We start from the raw sequence: 20,445 nt of genomic DNA, 5'->3' as shown, positions 1-20,445 counted from the left end.
GAAAGGGCCGCGCCTCACGGGCCGGGGCTTAAGGCCCAGCCTGGGCACGGCTCGGTGTGGGGTTTTAATAGTGCTCGTCCTCTGCGACGTGCCCTAAAGGGGTGCGCAGCCCTCTCCCCATGTGTGTCAGTGGGGCATCTGCACGGCTCGTTCCCAAACCAACAGCACCCCGCAGCCCATAGGCTCCATACTCCATGCCCCGCTTGCTCCTGCCTTCCCCCACAGATAAACCACGCCACAGGGACCCGAGCTGAGCGGCTCACCTGCAGGGATGAGCAAGGGCCCTCCAGGACTGGGCTTGCTGTGGCACACACAAGAGGAAAAGCCTGGTTTTGCCAGCACTAATTCCAGCAGCATTTCATCTGGGCACAAACATAGGTTTGCCTGCTCCCTAATACCTTCATTTGTAGCCACCAGCCATAATGTGGCAGCAACTGAGGTCATTTATCTGAATCCTCATTGCCTGGGCTTCATAACCCCCTCCAGACATCTCCTGTGGGGCTTGGCAGCACAGTTGCCCTGCATCACCCATGGTGAGGCCCAAACACATCTCCAGGTGCTCCCCCAACACCAGTGCCACCAGTGCCACCAGTACCACCAGTACCACCAGTATCACCAGTACCACCAGTGCCACCAGTACTGCCACCAGTACCACCTTGCACAGCCTCAGCCGCCACCACGCAGCACAGCTGAGCCCCGCATCACCCAAAAGCCACAACACACCCAACACTCCCAGCAAAAACTTATAGGAGGCTCATTCTTGCAAGTGCTAGATAATTAGATAATTGAGAAGATAATTAGTAGAAATTAAACAGTTTGAACAGAGTGCCCTGTGCTCTATGGCCTTGTGGTAGGTGCTCAGGGGCTTCGCAGTGTTAAGTATCTACAGCAGCATCTGAAGTTTGCCTTGTTGCATCCGTGTAAATGCTGACCTCTCTGCTGTGAGCTGTTTGTTGAACATTTCATTTATTAACTCCTGCTGCGGCAGGGAGCCTGGAGAGGGCGGTTTTGCTTTGGGTGCAGCAAAGCAGGCGGCAGGGTGCTTGCTGTGGCGCGTGCTGTGTGGCGCTTGCAGACACAGCTTGGTGTGAAAAGCTGCCCGTTTCCAAACTGCACCTAAATTTCGGTACTGCCAGACTCCAGCACGCAGTCATGACAGGTTTCTTGCCCTGACCTTTTCCCTTCCCTTATCTACCACACTGTCACGGTATTTCCTTCAATAGTAGGTGAGAACAGATCTGAGGATCTCATTATTTATCTACTAGCTTTGCATTTTAGGGGGCAGCTTGGTGGATTTTGGAGGCCCTTTTGGAAATCTTTGCTGTCCCCTTCAGCAAGACGGGCCTCTCAGTGGCCTCCATGACCTGGAGTTAGCAAGTAAGCCATCAGATATTGGCAGTGATGCTGCAAGAGTGTGAAAGATAGGAAACCCAGGCTTCTTTCTTGCAGCCCGTGAGGAACTGCTGAGCGAAGTTGTAGCAGTGCCAGTTCTGTAGTACTCTACAAGTTATTTTTCATAGCAAGAGGTTCCCAGTCTTTCAGCAAAGTTTTGCTCTGGGAGAACCATGGAGAAGCCATGGGTTGCCCCAAGGCGGCTGCAAGCTGTGCCACAAACGGAACCGACGCCAGAAGGATGCTTCCCATATGCCTTTATTTGGAAAGTTACAGGAGTTTTCTTTTTTTTACAGGCACTGTGCATTGGTGTTCAGACCAGTTTAGATTTTTCTCCATGTTACCCAATGACTGAAAGGGGAGGTGGGAGCTGGGAAAATACCTCACAGCAACTGTTCCAGCCTCCAGAAAGGCATAAGACAGCTGGGAGAAACAATCTGCTTCTTCTGAAGCCACAAAGTGAGGAATCTATTTTATAAAGTCTTAAAAAATAATATATATATATATATATATATATGAGAGCACAAAGCTAAAATACAGCAATAACTGGTACATATCTAGGCATATCGCTTCAAACCTTTTCTCCAAAGGTGGAAAAGGGATGGTTTAAAAACTAAAAACACAGTTTAAAAAAAAAAAAAAAAAGGGATTCCATGCATGAAGCTTTAGTGTTCTGTGCAATTAAAATGGGATGAAAATAAATATAACATTAAAAAAAAAAAATCCAACCTTTTCCATGACACTAATGGAACAGAGGCAAGTCTGTAAGGCACTTCCATAAGGGCTAGTCTAGAAAGCCTGGTGAAGAGCTGCAACAATGCAACCATTTACAATGGCATCGTATGAGCTAAAGACATTTGTCTGCTGAGACAGGAGCTGAGAAAAACCTTGGGGAGTTTAACCCTTGGGAAAGAGGCTGGGGCACAGCTGCTGGGGGCTCGACAGCCCAATCCCCCTTATTGCTGCCAGAAGATGACCCTCAGCAGGGGAGTGTTGCTCAGCAGACGATGGCAGAGGGGCTCTCGAGCATCACTGCCGGGAGCGAGGTGAGCCGGGGCCTGGGGCTCCAGCAGGTGCAGGGTTTGTGGCTGCAGCTCGGTCCTGCCGGCCCATCAATAGCTGACCTTTAGAGAGCCAGTGCTGATGTGAGCAAGCTGCTTAGTTCAAATGTTCCAGGAAGTTAAAAAATAGCCTCCACCCTGAATAGAGAACTGGTTGTTTTCACAGGACTCGAAGCAGGGAGGCCAAACACAGGCTGGGAAGCTAGCGACCGAGCGTAGCGGCAGAGCCAGCAAGCAGTGCAAGAAAAAGGGAAGGCACAGGACTGCCTCGCCTCCCCCCTCTGCTTTGCCATGCAAGTCTAATGGGGCACCAAGAGTGCTGCTCGTCTGCCATAACTCCCAGCTGCTGGGAAGCACCGGGCAAGAAACTGGCACGGGTACAAATGGTGGAGGTGCTCCAGGTGGGAGGGTGGTTCTGGGCCAGGAGCAGGCATTGGCAGCACAACCCCCAAAAAAAAAGAATGACCAACCTGGATGTCTACCTTACATCTCGTAGGTGTCCATTACAAGCTGTTTTTCTCCCTGCCAGCCCTGCCCAAAGCCTTTATTCACTGTGGAAGGTCAGTGAGGAGCTCCTGGCATTGCCCACCCAGCCAGTGCAGCCAAGGTGGGTGACGTGGGGGGGCAGCACCCGGCCGTGGGAAATACCTGTACCCAACCGCATGGCCCTGCAGCGAGAGCAAAACCCTCACCCTCCAGTGTGACTCCAAAATAACAGAGAAACCTCCACAGGATTAATGGAATGTCTTCAACACAAAAACTCAAGTCTGCGATTCTAGTGATTTACGCACTCAGCAAAGACAGTTCCCAGGGCAAAAGGTGCTGGCAAAGGCAACTAAAGGTTATCAACCCCAGTGTCTTTTACCATCTTCAAGCCTTGCTCATCTGCCCTGGGTACTAAAGGGTCCCACGCATGGCCAGAGGTGTTTTGGAGGTGAAGCTGCTGAACCCAGCACAGGCAGAGGCTCCTTCCTCCACCACAGCCCCGTGCCTGGGCAGCACTTCAGGGCCTCAGCTGCAGCATCCCCTGACCCACAGTGTCTCCATGGCCACCCAGGAGGAAGGTTCCCTTAAAACCATGCTGCACAAGAGACAAAAGCATGGTAGAGAAAGTGTGTGTTTGCCTAACCAACCCCTCCCCGGCTGCTCCAGCACAGCCGGGCTACTGACTCTGTGAAGCCAAGGTTTCAAGTTCAGGAGTTGTTCTGGAAGGTTAGCTCTGTATTTACATGTGGAATTAAAAAAAAACAAAACAACACAACAAAACCACCTTAAATAGGGAGAGAATAGCTTTAAAATGGGAAGGGCAAGGGTTGGAAAGTGTCTTGTAGTGCAGTTCAGAAGAGTCAGTTGGGAACAGGTTGGGGGTAGTGGCAGAGTCGGACGCATGGCTTTAATGCGAGTCCTCCTTCTGGGACAACTCTGTCAGGATCTGGATGAGATTGTCCAGTCCCCAGAGGTAGCCATCCTCTCTGTTCCCTTCCACCCAGGGCACGTTGTGCTGGAGAACTTGTCCCTCCGGCAGCGGGGTGGTTTTCCCAAAGTCAATCATCCAGACTTTGGCTTGCTCCTTTTTGTCGTGAATGAAGAGGAGGGAGCTCCCGATCACCTGCGGAGACAAGGGCTCAGTTAGTTGTGCACCTGCTTCACATCAAACCCAGCTCTGACACCTCACCTACAGCTGCGTTTGCAAGAGGTTATGCCGAGATTTTGCATGAGCAAAAGCAAGATCAGTGCTTTGCCAGCAGTGTTTGCCCATGCAAATCAGGCATTCAGACCGGCTGATTTATTCATACAATTCCCCGCTTCTGGCAGAAGAAAAAGGTCAGCAAAACACAGGCACAAAAGGTACAGATGTGATTTCGGAAACTGAGTCAAGGTTCCTGGGGAAGGAGTGAGATGAATCCCAGCCTCCTGACTGAAGATTTTCCAAGGTTGGCTCTTGGTGGCTGGTTAGCACCACTCACACGCACCAACTCTGCAGGCATCGCTGTTGGAACAGGTATGCTCCAAGGACGAGGTACTTACAAACTGCTGCCTGAAACATCATTTGATAGCACCCAGATCTCCCCCTAGAGCATCCTGGCTTTTACAGTGCTCTGCACACACATTATGGAGGTGACCAGACACAAATTTCCTCTTCCACAAATTCCTTCTGCTGCTTTGGAGGGCTCACTCTTACTGACTGGCCTTCCAGCCACAAGCCCCAGGAAAGCCTGCAGGTATTTTCATCTGTGAAGGTGAAGCACATCGTCTGGATGTGCACAGATTTGGTGGACTGTGAGCCCACGTGCTCTTGTGTCACATACGGGGACTTCAGGTGAGCAAAGCACAATGGCCTCAGCACACACGCCATGGTGTGCAGATACCTGGAAACACCTCGCACACCAAAACCTGGGCAGACCAGAGGAGGAGCACAGCTCTGGGGACATCCCGCTGGCGTCAGCCCTTCAAGGCAGCAGCACTGAGTGCTACCAGGGACTCCCATGTCCGTACTGTCACTGGGGTTTGCCTTTAGACAAGGGTTTTAAGCTGGATGCGTGTGCTGTTTGCGATGTATTCACATTTTCAAGGAGACTTCCTCCTCCAGTGCATTGGGAAAATCTCCAAGTTCCAGCAACATGCATTATTTCCCAGAAATGCTTATCTTCAGCTCTTCTCCTAAGCTCTTAGAGCCCTCTCTTGGCCGGGATACAGCATTTTAAGGAAAAGCCTTTTGCTGACGTTCTTTGCTTGCCTGGCCTGAGTCACCAAATTCTCTTGCAGCTGCTTAGAGGAGCCCCAACCCACACGGGGAGATGTGAAGGGCTTGGCAGCCCTCCTGCTATGCTTCATCTTGAAGTTTGGTGGAAAGTCAAAGCCTCTTCTTTACAATTTTTAAGGATTGGAAACTCCTTTCAAAGCCTCTTTGAAAAGCCTGTTTTGTTCCTGCATTTTCAAATGAACTCTTTGGCACTTCACTCCAGGGAGCATTTTGTTTCTGTCATTGAACTGACCCAAAACACTCAGCTGTGACATTTCCCTGGGTTTCCCCATTGCCCTGCAGGCACTGCTGGGGGGAGGCATTTATCAAGGTCCATCAGAGGGGCAGCACAGCTCTGCCTTGGGCAGGGGGAGCAGTGACTCCTGACACGTTGAGCTAGGCATTATTCCTGCCCGTATGACAGCATGTGCCAAGGAAATGCACTCTGCAGTTTGCCAGGTAGATGAAATGGCATGGAGAAACTGGCAGCCAAATGATACCTGACCTGTGCATTCAGGCAGGAATTTCTCCCAAGAAGACCTATTTTTAAACTAGGATTTATTTCCAGTCATATAAAACCATAAGCAGATCGAATTCCTTTGACATCACTTTTAATTTGTATGAACATTGATTTCCATTAGATCTGAGCCCGTGTCAGATGCATGAACACTATTTCAGTCACCTGCTGTCAGTATTAGATAAACAGGTATGGAAATATGAGAATAAATTCAAAACCGTAGAAATTTACAACCTCTGAATTTGACTCCTCCTCCTTGAACAAGTTGGGGTTAAAGCAGTCTGATATACCTACATGGCACCCGAGGAAGGGAATGTGAGCATTACCTCATGGCACTTGAAGAAGGGGGATGTCTCCAGGGTGGCACGGATACCCTTCAGCCGGATCAGGTAGCTGTTCTGAAACCACAAAGGCAAACAAACCCTCAGTGCTGACCGTGTGCTCCTTACAAGCAGCCCTGCAAACTGCTGAAAGGCACTCAGGGCTCCTCGGGGCCCCTTTGGTAATTCGTCTCTGAGGTGTGAGCAGAAGGACAAGGCACAGCCCGTGCACAGCAGGTACCCTGGCAATGTCACACAATTAAACTGCTCACGCTGTGACTGCCTGAGGAGATGGTTTGGCCAAGGAGTCCAGAGACTGTGTGACAGAGTGAGAGCTCCAAGCCCTCCACATATAAAACACAGCCAGGCAGCTTAATTTGCAGATCCAAGAGTAATCCCTGGGTAACTGCTGTCAAAGCAAATTTGAAAGAGGCAGTGCCGAGGGCTACCCCATCTGCAGCCCTTCATTTGTAGGCTTTACAGAGTGCAACTTAAAATAAAGCCCTTTGTCAGTAGGATATTTGACACAGCCCATATGAATTGTTTACAGCTCGTATTCTCCTGGCAGTGCAGCACAACTTGGGAAACGCCAGCTGTGGCATGCCCACGAGAAGGGCACCTGGTGCAGGTATGGAGGTGCCTTGGCCTCTCCTCCTGCCAGAGTGAGCTCGGGGCAGGAGTCTCTGGCACCTGCTGTGTCAAAGCCAAGGCTAAAAAGGAGGCTCGGAGGCTGCCATCAGTCCTGGGGGTGATGGGGCAGAGCCTCTGCAACAGGCTTTGTGGCTGAGCCCTCAGTGGACTTGGACCTGATGGGTGCTGCTGCAGTGAATGTGTCCCCTCCCAGCTCTCCTCTCCTCACCACAGGATGGTGTTTCTCTCTGCCATTTTTCTTTCAAGAGAGCTCCCCTGGGCTGCGGAGTAGCCTCTGCAGGAGAAGCCCTCTCGCTGCAGCTCCCACAGCAGCCCCTGCTCACCAAGACGTTGCGGTTTCCCCTGGTGAACTCCCTGAAGGCTTCCGTGACTTGCTCCTTTGTCCGCGTCTTCTTGAAGTCCCGATTCACAGTGCCATCCTCTTTCTAGGACAGAAGGGAGAGCCGTCAGAGGGACAGGGAGAGGAGGAGCCAGGAGGAAGAACTGGTGTTTCAGAAGTCGTGTGTGTGTCCCCATGTAGGGTGCGACCAGCCCCTCTGGTAGCTGAAGGGCCTGTCTGTGGGGGGAGGCAGAGGCAGCACGCCTTGCCTTGCGTGTCCCAAACCATCCCTCAGCTCTGGTGCGTTGCCACAAGGCAAAAGGCAAGTCTCCACCATCAGGCACTTGCTGAAAACACTGCCAACACGGACAGGCTGCCTTTCACGGACCTTCCACTGAACGCCCTGTGTGTGGCCCACCGTGGGGACAGCGCCCAGCCCCGGCCCTGAGGCTCCCGGCCTCGCAGCCCCTCGTAGCCACTCGCCATTTCCCTGGTACCCCGAGGCTCTGCTGATTTTCACATCAGTGCCTTTCATTGTCTCGGACAGGCAGGGCTGGCTTCCTGGAGACAGGGGCTATTTTAAACAACAGGCTCCTGCTCACGGGGCTGTTTCCAGAGCTCTGTCCCACTGCGCTGGACAGCTCGTTTGCACACAATGGAGCGAAGGGGCAGAGGCCAAAAAGACATCCTGTGGGCTGCGTGAGATGAAGGAAAGGTGAAGGAAAGGAGCAGAGGCCGGGGAAGGAAGACAGCATGATCAGTCACCTGTCCTGGAGACTGACGTGCCCTGGTGGGACACGGAGACCCCTCCAGGGAAGTGACCCTGGCTCGGGGTGGCAGTGCCAGTCCAGCTGGGGGCATGCAGGGCACACGGGCTGTGAAGAGCTGGGCAAAGCATGTCCAGCAGCAACCCAAAACCTGCTGTGCAGCTCAGGATGAGCCACACCACACACATCCAACTTCCAGCTTGCATTTCGTGCGAGCTCTGACAAAGGTGGTATTAAAACCAGCACAGGAATGCTCTCCAAGGAAGAGCTTTGCTTGCACAGGGTGCAGCCGATACACCTGGCTTCAAACCAGCCTGGGATGAACCTGACCACCTCCTGCCCCCGCACTAGCTCTGTCACAGGGTATAAAAGCGAAGCTAACATCTGGCAGAGGCAGATGAGCTTCTCTCTGCAGATCTCCCTGCTGTAGCAGCCGTCCTGGGCATGGATAGAGCAGAGCCAGGCTCTCACCACAGGTTTTTAGCTGCAGCCACGTGTAGGACTCACCAAGTATGTACAAGGAATGTGCACTGCACTGCTCTATGTTTGTCATGGGGCAGTGCAGAAACCAACCCATCCCCTCCTGAGGGGATCTGAGGCCCCATAGGGGTGGGCTCCCCCAAAGCAGAAGCGTGAGGGGGGCTGGAAAGGGCTATTGGCACCTGCCCCAGCTGGCCCCCACCCCGCCAGCAGGTCCAGTTGGTGCTGGTGTCACTGGGACAGGGCTGGGGCTGTCTGCCTGCCCCGGCACCACTGGCCAAGGGGCTCACAAGCTGCCCGTCTGGGGAGAAGTCAGGAAAGGTGGTCAGGACTGGCTATGAGACCCCACAAATGTCCTAGACCCAGAAATATCTCTGCAGCAATGTCCCACCATGGCCTTGCAGTGGGAAATGGTGAACAACCCTCAGGTAAGAGCAGAAACTTCAAGATTTTTAATTTTTTTTTTTCCAGTGAGCAACTCTCCAGAGAGCTGAACTGGGTCAAGAGGGACCATTTGTACTACTTTTAACAGTGACTTTCTTAATAGTTGCTGTTTATAACATTTTTGAGCTGCTCCACAAAGTTAGGTGTCATTAACCCCTTTTGCAGAGGAGAATTCCCATTTTGAAGAGGAAGAGCCATCATCTCGAGGCCACCTGGCAAGTGAGAGCTCAACCAACAAAGTCTCCTTGTCCCTGTTCCCATCCCTGTCCCCGTTCCCATCCTCATTCCCAGCCCTGCCCTGTCCCCAGGCCGTGGCTGCTCCCTTCCTCCTCCTGCCTTCCCCCCAGCCCATGCACCCAGGACAGATCCTGCCCTTCCTGCGAGCACCCAGCCCCTTCCACGGGAACCCATCCTCTCCCATCACCCTCACACTGTCAGCGAGGGGCAGAACAGGCTCACCCCTGCTTTTCCCAACGTTGTATCCTCAGCAGGAAAGGAAGCATGGAGAGCCTTGTCGTTAAATGACACTTCCCTGAGGTTTCCCCAGGGCTCAGAAGCAGCCTCAGGACCCTGAAACAGGTCAGCTGCAGCAATGCAACTCAGCTCTCCTGGTTCTGCAGCCCTGCTGGAGAAACGCCAGCCCTAAACCAGCCTGAACAACTAATGCTGTAGCTTAGGGGAACATAATCCAGAAGCCAAGGGATTTAAGTAGAATTATAGTAATTAAAGCCTTGATCACATTAGTCAGTCCCAAGCAGCAGAGTTACTCCTGGAGGCCAGCACTTCTCAGTTTTTCAATTAGAGGGCTGCCTAACTGCTTTGAAAAAATCCACGGCCCACATCACGTAGCAGCTCACTTACACTTGGCTAAAGCAGGGGTGCAACTCTCACCCATCAGTCATGGCTTTTATTCGTCCCCCCAGCATTTTCTGGCCTGTGTGAGAACAGGATTTTTTATTTTTTTTTTCCATTTCAAGTGCTTTGCATGTGACCTGATTTTGCTGTAAAGCCCATGAAAGTCACCCAAACCACAGAAGCACCACTAGAGGCCAAGGATAGATCAAGCTGGACTATAAATAGACAGATATTCTTGATTATAGTGTAAAAACAGGGAGAAGAAAGAGTGCATGTGAGCTTTGGTCCGAACTGGCACATGCATATCTTTTATAGCCATGGTTTTATAATAGGTACCAGGAATAAGAACCAGGCAAGGGGCTGGCTGGAGCAGCTCACAGCATGCTCGTGGGTGCCTGCAGCAGAGAAGAGGCTTTGGGAGGGCTGGGAATGGTGGCAAAGAGTTGTAAAAGCAGGGAAATTGCTAACATCCATGTGAACCTTCCATCACTAACACAGATGCTCTCAGTTACAGACCTACCTCTGTTCGGGTGCCATCCCGGATGCCTTTATCACTGCAAAGCCTGTTGCTGATCTCTGCCACTCGTCAGGACAGAACCCCCTGGTTCTCATCTAACAGACACCCAGAAGCATCCCAGGAGGTGTCTCCAGAAATGCGTGTGTCAGCTCAGAGCACTGGCATTGCCCAGCTGCTGTGCTCTTTGCAGAGTGCTCAGGCAAAACTGAGAGAAGCAGCCTGGATGTAGGTAACACTCAGGTGCTGAATTTGTCTGAACATTCCCATGTAAATACAGCCTTGTCACCAGCTCCAGCTGAACTCCCAGCTCCAGCCAGAGACAGGCACAGGCCAGCGCACACTCAGGCTGGGAATTGGGATTAATGGCTCAGGCTGGCAGCACGTTGGCATTGAGCTTGTTGGCAGATGCCTGCTGAGGGATCAGGATGCCCTGGGGTGACAGGAGCTTGCCACCAGCCTGTTCTGTGGATTTGCTACTGCGTGTGGTAACAGAGAGCTGCTCTTCCTCCTGCTCTGCCTCCCGGAGGGCCCTCACCTTTATCCCCTCGATCCTGAAGCCCAGCGTGGCGGTGGAACTGATAGTCTCCCTCCACTGCATGTAGCGGGGCTTGGTTACTGCCCGCAGCACGTTCTCCTCCTCCGTGGGAGCATCAGGGTCCACCTCGATCATCTTCTGGTACATGTCCTTCCTCAGGCTCGGCTTCTTTCGGGCCTTTATCAGCTCCTCCTCCAAGTACGTTCTGTGAGGAGACGGGGGGAAATTAGCAGAGCAGCAGAGGCCAATGGCTAGGAGACCACTGAGCCACTCCAAGGCTATGATGATCTTTAAAAATGATCTTTAAAGGTCCCTTCCAACCCAAACCATTCCGTGATCCATCTTTCACCCTAGGTGCTGTGGAGGTTTTACCATGAAGGGCAGCTGAACTCCGCTCTCTCCCTGCCCCTCCTCAGAAGCAGGGGGGAAGAAGAAAAGGAAAGAAACAACTCATGGGGTGAGATAAGGATAACTTAATTAAAGGAAAAATAACTATTAAAGGAAAATTATTAATTAAATAATAATAATAAAAAGAAAGGGGAAATACACCAAAAAAAAACAAAAAAAACCCAAGCCAAGGCCATGTGGAAGTGCAGAGGAAAGAAATGACTCTCTGCTTCCCACCAACAAGCAATGCTTGACCACATCCCTGAAGCAGGGCCTCAGCACACGTAGCCAATGTTCGGGAGGACAGGCATTCACAAGAAGAGCCCATGTGGCTACACGTGCAGAGCACAGCCCTGTATGGGCTGCTGCAGGGAAAGGTGACTCCATCCCAGACAGACCCAGCACAGATGCTTTACTTAATGAACCTATGTTAATTAGAACCCGCTCACCAACACATGCTATTTTACCATTTTCTCAAGGAACCACAACCAGCCTGGCAATGACAAGGGAGATTATTTCTTGCAGGTGCCCACATTGTTGCTGCAGTACCGATACCCCCTCATTGCCACCTGTTGGTCCTGGGAGACCAAGGCACAGCAGATCTGGGCAGTGACTTACTCCCACAAACTAAATGCAGCTTTCACAGCATGCTCAGGGAACTGCCTGATGGGCAGATGGAATAAAAGAGCAGAATAGAGACGCAGTGTTCTCAGAAGGGCTGCTCACACTGCTCAGGAAGCTGGATTTCCTTTTGGAGAGAGCAACACCTTTGTCTGAGGTATTGGTATCCCCGTGTTGCTCCAGACTTGAACCACAACCAGCTTAAGCCTGACAAAACTTACTGCAGGGATGACTGCACTGCACCAAACCACTTTCTCCACACACCAAATGGTCAAAAAGCAGAGAGGAAAAGCCTGCTGTGTTCTTCCCAAACCCAGGCTTCCTCACATCCCTCTCCTCGTGCTGTTGGCTTAGCTTTTCCTGGAGACAGGTGAACGTGGTATTCTCACTTGCAGGCTTTGAGGGTTTCAACATCTGCTTTCAGTTCCCAATCTTAAAACTCAAACAATGCCCCAGAGCCACTCACCTGACCCCCATTTTGCAGTCCATTACACAGGGGGAGTCAAACTCGGCCAGCAGGTCCTCCATCTGGTTGTACCGCTCCCCATCCTTCACAATGTCCCCGTGGTAGGCAGGCACGTAGGGCTTCAGGACATCGTTCATCAGGCGGTCGAGGCAGCGCTGCTCGGATTCACAGTGCTTCTTCAGTATCCTGCCGTTGGCCGCTGCCTTGAAGCTACCTGCGGGTGGTAACGGGTGTGGGATGGCATGGAGCCTTCCCAAAACAAGAAGAGCAGCCCGACAGCACCTTGGAAGCGTTCCCATGCCCAGAAGAGGCCCTGCAGACTGGGGCTTACAAGCTCCAGCTCCTGGATTCATGTATGGGGTCGGAGGTTTATGACCAGCAGTGTCAAACCTCAGGCAGAGCAGGGACCTGTCAGCAGCAGCTCCTGCAGGGCACACTGGTGTCCCATTCTCTGTGTGTTTCATGTGAGGGTCACACCACGTGGCTTTCCCTCTGTGCTCGTGTGTGGGGCACCTTCCTGCCAGGCAGTGTCACACACTTCCCTGTGATCTGCAAGGGGTCTTGGGGCTCACCCAAAGGACCCAGCTGGCTGCTGCTGGAGAGAAATGGGGGGTAGCAGCAGTAATACCCGCTGGCCTTGGGATACTGAAAGCACAGAGAGCTGCAGCTCCTTGTTACCCTCCTGAACATTTAGAGCTCTGGGCTATGGACATGGAAGATGAAATCTGCGACATTCACGCAGCAGTCAGAAGCAATTCTGTCCAGAAAAGCCCATTACCCTGACTGAACAAGACCCTCTCCACCACCCTGCCCTCTCCCAGCTCCCACAGCCGCGGCTGAGCTGCAGATGGTTTGGGATGGCCCCTGTGCTGCTCTCTACCTGCATGTCCTGCTAGCTGAATCCAAGGGTACTTCTTCTTGAAGGACATCACAAATGGAGACCAGTGCACCATGTTCTTGATCTTCCTCCATGATTTGCTCTAAGGGAAAAAAAAAAAAACGTTGAATGCAAAGTTTAAAGCTTTTACTGTCCATAAAGTCACTCCATGCAGCACGTGGCTGTCTTGGACGACGCAGGAGGCACTGCAGCCAGCGCAGGATGGAAAGCAAACAGAGAATCTGCTCTTTTCCCATCGCCCCATGCCAAGCCAGAGTCACTGGGCCTCATCTCCACATTCAAAATTCATGAGTAACCTCACTGAAGTGGACGGCCTCGCCATTTTCTTCCAGCTGGCTGCTTCTGATGAAGAGCCCAGCCGTTTGCAGCGCCTCCTGTCCACTTCCATGTACCCCTCAGCAGCAACTGTGAGGACATTAACTCCTCTTTGGGTTAATTGCTGCATCAGATCATAGCGAGCAGAGTGGGAAATGGAGCCCAGGATTACTCCTGGGCCACAAAACTCCACTGGAGCCCCTGCAAACACGTGCGTGTGCTCACCGATGCATTTCTGCTCCCCACGAAAAGCCAGCTGCCCTGCTCACCACGTTTCCGATCCACCTGTGTCTGATCCACCTGCTTTGGCCAACCATTAACCACACTCTGGAGAACAATTCCTTCCTGACATGTTGTGCTTCTTGCCAGATAGATTGCACAAAACTATTTACATTACCTTAGCGAGAGCTGCATCGGATATGCAAAAGCCTCGCTTGAATACATGTTCCTTCCTGCACAGAGGTTTTCCCTGGATTGTTCTGGGGAACACACTGCTAACAAAAGGCAGCGGCAATGGAAAAATGCCTTCTTGCAGATGAGGAGACAAACAACAGGCTTTATCCTGGCCACAATTTGCTACTGGGTTCAGCTGGAAGCCCACAGAAAAATTATCCTCATTTGCTCCATGCCTAATGCATGCGGGGGAGCCTTCCAGAAAGCCCCAGTAATATCTTCCCCGCGCTTGGAGAATCGGCCTCTGTTCCAGTAACGCCTCACAGGCAGGAGGAGAAGAGCCAGCAACCCCGGCTTGCAGCTTGGACGCTCGTCTGGGCTGAACTCAGAGCACAGGAATCCGTGCTGGGAACTGCTGAGATGTTTGAAAGAATAGGAAGGAGCCAAACAAGGATGTCAGTGTCTGCAGCGTGGAAGCCGCGCCGTGGCGGGCCACTGCACCCTGAGGGAGCAGGGCGCTGGGTGGGCTGCGAATCCCATTCCCTCCTCTCCTTTCCCATCTCCCAGCCCAGGAGTGAAGCTCCCCTGGAGCACCGCGTGGGGCTGAGGGTATCCTGGCACACCCTGGCATTTAGGGCAGGAGAAGAGCGTTTTGGCAGAGAGCTCTGAACAAGCGTGGAGTGACTGCGGGCATGCCCTTCAGCCAGGCTCCTCCACGTGGCAGGTCTGCACCACAGCATGGTTTGCTTGCTTTGGCAGGGGCTCGGGCAGTTCCCTACCTGCCATGGGGGAATGTTTTAATTTCCAAGGGCAGTGCCAGGACCGGCACGCTGTGGCTGTTCTTTGTTCTCCTGCTGGCAGAGAGCAGGAGGGAAAGTGGAGGGGAGGTGAAAACGGGGCAGAGGGGTCTCCCTGCTTTTGCTTTAAAACAGTAACAGCCAGGTCCAGTGTGATGTTGTGAAGAAAGAGGGGAGAAAAAAACTCCATGGGAGCAACATGCCTCATCTGAAATGAGAAGGTGTCCTACCCTCCCGCTCAGCATCCGAAGGCACGCGGTCCCCGGAGAACAGCCAAGGCACTGCACCTTCCCAAACCAAGGTTTTATTTTTCAGTGCTAAGAGCTCTGTAGCTAAGACCACGATGCACTTCAAAGCGCAGGCAGAATGAAGCCAAGCGGTACCCGGGGCGGTGCAGCCACCTCAGCCCCACCTTCGGCAGAGCTCTCCGAGCACAGCACTCGGCTCCAGCACTGCTGCTCCCTGCTTGCCGTGCCGCTGCTCCTGTGGCGCAGGTTGATGGCCCCGAGTCCCCAGGAAAAAGCAAACAACACCAAACCCTCCCGCTGAGCTGAAGCCTCACTGACTTGGCCTGCATGTTTGGTTACAGGTTTGTCTTGGCAGAGCTCTGGGGATAAACCTAAATAAAGCAAAGCTGTGGAAGATGGTGCAGATCCGAACCGAGATCACTCAGTGAACAAGCAAGGCCTTCTTATCCTTTCAGACAATTGCCAGAGGTTTTTATGGAGGTCCTGGAGGTTGCTTTGCCCACCTCAGGTCACCCCCAAGCTGCTGGAAGCAGGCTGAGTTGTGGAGGGACAACACTGGCCAATGTTTCCCAGTGATGCTGCAACCCCGTTCGTTTGAAGATAATGAAATTATCTGCCCAGGTAAGCAGTTTCTCTGAAAGTTCACCCTCTGTGCTTTCCCGACAGCTTAAGGGTGACTCCGGATGTCTGCGAGCCAGCACCGGGGTCCTTCCAGGCGCTGGGGACGGCCAAGAGCTTTAGCGAGCCCCAGCTGAAGATGCCTGTGTTTATTCACATGCCAGCGTGGGTTCACGCAGGGGTGAACATCTCAGAACTGACAGCCTCGGATTCCTGTCATGCCAGCCCCGTGTCAGGCTGCTGCCGATGGCCACAGACTTGGTTAGTGTCACGAGGCCCGTGCTGCTCCACCCTGGCTCTGTGGCCACGTGCAGCACGCAGCCCGGGCTCTCCCACCATGCCCTGCCCTGCCCTGTTCACATGCAGCGGGAGCATTAAAGCCGTGCACAGCCATGGTATCCCCTCTGCCTCCAAAGGATGTGCAGAAGGTGCCTGGTGCAACCTGACACTTGTTATTTAAAACCTGTTTCAACATCGGCAAATGCCGACTGATTAGCAAATTATTTAGTAACTCTGAAAATGTGTGGAGCCCGTTGTCTGCCTTGTGGAAAGAAAGCTGAGCAACTGGCAGACCCAACCCTAAAAGCTGTTTCAGCCCCAAAAGTGGGTTTCAGCAGCGCTTTGCTCCTGCCCCTGCCATTTCACGCTGCTCACCGAGGAGCTGGCAGGGTGTGGGACTGGGGCCAGCAGAGCTGCGGCCTCCCGACAAGTACCCACAAGTGGTCAGTGGGAGAGGAGTGCTTGGAAAACAATTTTATCTGCTGTCTGTTTGGCTTTACTTATCTGAAGCTTAAAGCAAACTCCAGGCTTTCCCCATCTGTCAATAGAGCTTCATATGGAAAGAACAACAGGGAGAACGTAGCACCAGCCCACAAGGTCAGAGGGTACGTGGTGTTTAATTAGATTAAACAGAAAGTGACTGATGAACTCGGCGCTCGCTGCACATTTTCCCTGGAGCAGATGGCTTTCCTTTAATGCCTGCCTGGGGGCGGTGTGACATTTGGGGACTGCTGCTCCCCTCCCTCTCCCAGCGGGAGCGTCAATGGGGTTTGGTCAGTGTCACGGGGGTGCCTTGCCCTTTCCACGCATTGAGCCGGAGAGATGGGCAGAAACCGATCTAATTTGCTGAAATTATTGTTTCCTGTTGCTTGGCAGGACCAAACATCCTGGAAATAGATGGAGTTGGGCCTGCGTTTCAGTACTTTGTATTAGCCAGGGCATGCACCACTGGAGTCAAGACCATGTAGCCGGGGCAGGGAGGAGCAGGAGCAGCATGAAGTTAATGATTTGAGGAGAACTTCAGCCTATTTGTCCCAGGAAGGTCCTGAAATAAACTAGGAGCAGAAGATGGTGGAAAACTGAGAGGAAACAGCAGGGCCTTGCCTCTCTGCTTTCACTTCCAGCCCTTCCCAAATGGGAACTGTCAGCCTGCTTGGGGGCCACGCACACACATGCCATACAGTTTTCCATGTTTAAAAGAATTAGTGTGTTTTCTCGTGGTCTGTAAAAAATAATTAAGCTTTTCTTAGTGATGACTGTTTCCCTTCACAGGAAAAACCTCATGACAGTCGGTGAAGCCAGAAGGCCACCTTAGTTCTTAGCTCTGCACAGTGGCAAAATAGCCTTTATTGGCCTGAGGATCTACTTGTGATGGGAGAACTTTGGACCAGAAGGCAGTTTCTGGTTTAGTCACATAGAGACGTCAGCAGCTCCCCCAAATCTGGCAGGGCAATGCCCATCAGGTGCCCGTGGTGGTTGTTCAGCAAAGACAAAGAGACTCCCTCAGCAGACTGCACTGAAGTTAATAATGGGATGACGATACTTTGGTAATTGAAACACACTTCTGCATGCCTAAAAATTCTAGTTTAAACCCTCAAACCCTATTAGATTAATTATTTGTGTAGCTGGGGCACAGTCACACAAATAATTAATCATAGTCCCGGCCTGCCTCACCTTGAGCTTTGCAAGAATATGCCGAGTGCAGCCTGGAGGACTCAGAAGCGAGGACCCCATTGCATCTAGAGAGAGAAAAACTCCTTGTGTATGTATTATTTCTTTGACTTTCAATGCTTTGTTTATCAGAATGGTTTCATTTCAGCCAGCAAGGATTTTGGCTTTGGCAGGGGAGAAGCCAGTCCTGCCTGGCACGGTGAGGAATACCCTTTTCTCTAGTGCAACCAGGAGCCAGCCGCATCAAGAGCAAAAATCTGGGGCAGAGGGGCAGAGAGACAGTCACTGCCATCTCTGCCATCTGTGAGAGATCAGCACGAGCAAGAGAGGAGCTTCAGTCAAAACGCAGGGCAGGCAGGAACATCCGTGGGGATCGCTGAAAAAAATATTCCAGCGTATTGGAAAAAAAAACAGGAGCTCGCTGCAGACTCCCCCTTCCTGCTTATGATGCCAGAAAGGAGAACTAGAAGCCAAAGGCACAGGCGGGTGGCAGTGGTGCTTCAGCTCGACCTCCCCTCTGACAATAGAAGGAAGCCCCGTGGCTGTGGGAGCGGGCTGCTCGGGAGGCACCCAGTGCACCGGGAATATTCCCAACCTCCCCCTGCCGGCCTGCAGGGCACGGTGGGCACACGGCAGCTCCCAAGAGACAGGTACAAGGAGAAGAGGCAGCGACAAAGCATCAGCATTGAATTTGGCCAGGAAGGAGAGAAGCCCAAGTGGGAGCAAAGGCAGAACTGGCATTGGAGCTGCGCTTGTTGCTGTGTCCCTGTTTCTTCCCGATTAGGAGTCTTCACTTCAGTGAAGGTGAAAACTTTCCAACGCAGATCAGTCATAGCTGACTTCCCAGGAAAGCTGGATGAAGTGTTAACTGCATGCATTAGACAAGTCCAGCCCACTTTTCTGAGTGGGAACAGTTCCAGATCTCTGGAAATGTCTCGGCAAGAGCTGTTCACTGCTGGTGCACTGCTATGGAAGCCCCACACTGCTTCTTGCCCAGCAAGCAGCTCACTTTTAAAATCCAGCAAATGGTAAAAATGCTCACTAGTAGCCAAAAGCAGGCCTTGGTGAATGTGTTTGTATGAAGAGCCCAGGAACACTGCAGTGCACCTCTGAAACCTGTTAGTGCCCAGGGCTGGGGCAGCAGATCAGCTGTCCAGCTGTCCACCCTCTCCTACAGTTTGAAGGCAAGTTTTCAGGGATTTAAACCAAGACACGAAATTTCCAGCCTGCTTAGAGGCATTTAGGGTCTGAGGCACCGAACACAGAAGCAACATCCATAAGTGGAACAAAGGAGCTTCTAATGCCTATTTTTGGAGTCCTTATTTTTGGAGATTTCTTCCTATCTGCTTCTGGATGCAACCCAGGGACTGAATCAGCCTGCTCCTGGACATGTGATGTGAACTGAGCTGAGATGGCCAAAGGCATGGCCCCAGACAAAGGTGGTTCATGTCTACAGGCACTGGCACTGCGCAAGCAAGGCGATGCAGAACCAGTGCCACATCGTGCCACGTGAGTGAAGCAACCTGCCGGAGAAGCTGGATGGGGAAGACTGGCTTTTAGAGGTGAGCTCTTCTGTTGCAGGAACCCACAGCAGCTCACGCTGCTCTTGGGCACCAGGAAACATTCCCACTGCCGTTCTCTTGCTCTGCCCACCCCTGGAGCTTGCCTGCTGCTCTGACACTATTCAAACTGGATTTCGTGGTAAGGAATATGTGAGTGAGAAACGCGTCCCTCTTCCACAGCGGAGCAAAATGGTCGGATCGCAGCTTGAGTGCCTGAGGCTGGAGTGGGAAGGCAGGCAGAGAAAAGGGCAGGATGATGGCTGTGGTAATTTGTTTAGAATAAAGTTGTTTTATTTTATTTTTTTTTTAATTAGTCATAAGCCTTAAACATACCCGCACTTACCGGGTACGTGGAGTGTAAAGAGCTGATTTAAAAGAGCAGTTATAAGTTTCATAAACATGACTAAACCCTAAAGCTGAGTGTTCAGCAGGCACGGCCTTTTAATTTGCCTCTAAATCAGTTTAGCACTTTCATTTGTGTTTGGATAGCGCTTTGACAGTCTAAAGCACTCTGCAGAGTTTATTGTCTCTCCCGTGCTGAGCGGCTGGAGCAGCCTCTGCTCGCTCAGGAGCTGCTGGGAGCCCCAGCCAGGCTTGGCCACGGCTCCACGAGCCTCCCTGGCACCACTACATGCTGCCACTGCACCCCTAAATACCCTTGAGTACCCCTAAACACACCTGAAGGCCTAGAGAGGCTCGTTGCAGGCACATGGTGATACTCTGGCCCCAGCCTGAGTGCCCCATTTGGGAGGACCCAGCCCCTCCAGCAGCACGCTTGCCACCACTGCCGACGCTCTGCCCGTGCAGGGGCAATTTTCCATGATTCATGCTCAGAAGAAAGTCCTGGAGCCCCGCAGCAGCAGCGAGTTATTCTCCGCCTGACTTCCAGGGTCAGGGCCCCGTGCGCACCCCGTCGCCACTTCAGCTATGAGTCACAGAAAGGTGCCCGTTTTAGCAATGCAGCACGGCTTGTGCAGGGCTGGGTACGGACCTCCACCAAAGCCAACATCCTGCCACACGTGCTGGCTGCAGGAGCACTCGGTGAGCGCGCTGCTGCCGTCGCCCCGCCAGCACCCGGGCTGGGTGGCAGGGGGAGAAGCCATCACGGCAGGAGGCAGGGGGGTTTCTTGCTAGCGAGGAGCTGAGGGGTGCTCTGTCACTGCTGCTGGGGTTCTGCCTTTGAAGCTGTGGTCGGTGAGCAGGGCTGGCAAAGCTGCTGCACCCCCGAGAGCCCGCAGGGGAAGGGACAGGGTCCCAGGAGCCTCCTGAAGCACACCCAACGATGTTCAGGCAGGAATGCCCTGCACCAGCCTCAGCTCAGAGCCTCCCTCGGGACCCCAAAATAACCCTGCAGGGCTGAGGCTGGCAAAGGCGCATGGGGGGGATTGCTGGGACTCAGGACAGGGGGAACCTTGTGTGAGGAGAGCCCACCTCCTGAACAGTGCCATCCCCTTCCCTGGGTGCTGGGAGACAGCAGCGCAGTGGTGCTGTCACCGTGCCCCATGCACCTCACCCGCGGGTCACCCAGGCAATTTTTCATCATCTAGAGATCTGAAAAAGCAGATTGCTCCTTTTCTTTTTTTTTCTCC

General features: G+C 52.6%; 1 protein-coding gene across 1 annotated transcript in view; it reads right to left on the bottom strand.

Annotated features, from left to right (window-relative positions):
- Positions 1-1,632: 1,632 nt before the first annotated feature.
- ITPKB (inositol-trisphosphate 3-kinase B) overlaps positions 1,633-20,445 on the bottom strand; it is a 52,897-nt gene continuing 34,084 nt past the window's right edge. Inside the window, exons 3-8 of the mRNA XM_084515856.1 lie at positions 12,956-13,055; positions 12,076-12,289; positions 10,602-10,806; positions 7,008-7,109; positions 6,040-6,111; positions 1,633-4,062 (exon numbers count right to left, since the gene is read on the bottom strand). Of these exons, the coding sequence (XP_084371982.1) occupies positions 3,847-4,062; positions 6,040-6,111; positions 7,008-7,109; positions 10,602-10,806; positions 12,076-12,289; positions 12,956-13,055 (909 nt within the window). The 3' untranslated portion in view covers positions 1,633-3,846. The remainder of the gene's footprint in view (positions 4,063-6,039; positions 6,112-7,007; positions 7,110-10,601; positions 10,807-12,075; positions 12,290-12,955; positions 13,056-20,445) is intronic.

Source organism: Aythya ferina (genome assembly GCF_964211825.1).
Source record: "Aythya ferina genome assembly, chromosome: 3".
NCBI classification, from domain to species: Eukaryota; Metazoa; Chordata; class Aves; order Anseriformes; family Anatidae; genus Aythya; species Aythya ferina.
This window is presented reverse-complemented; position numbering and strand designations above follow the sequence as displayed.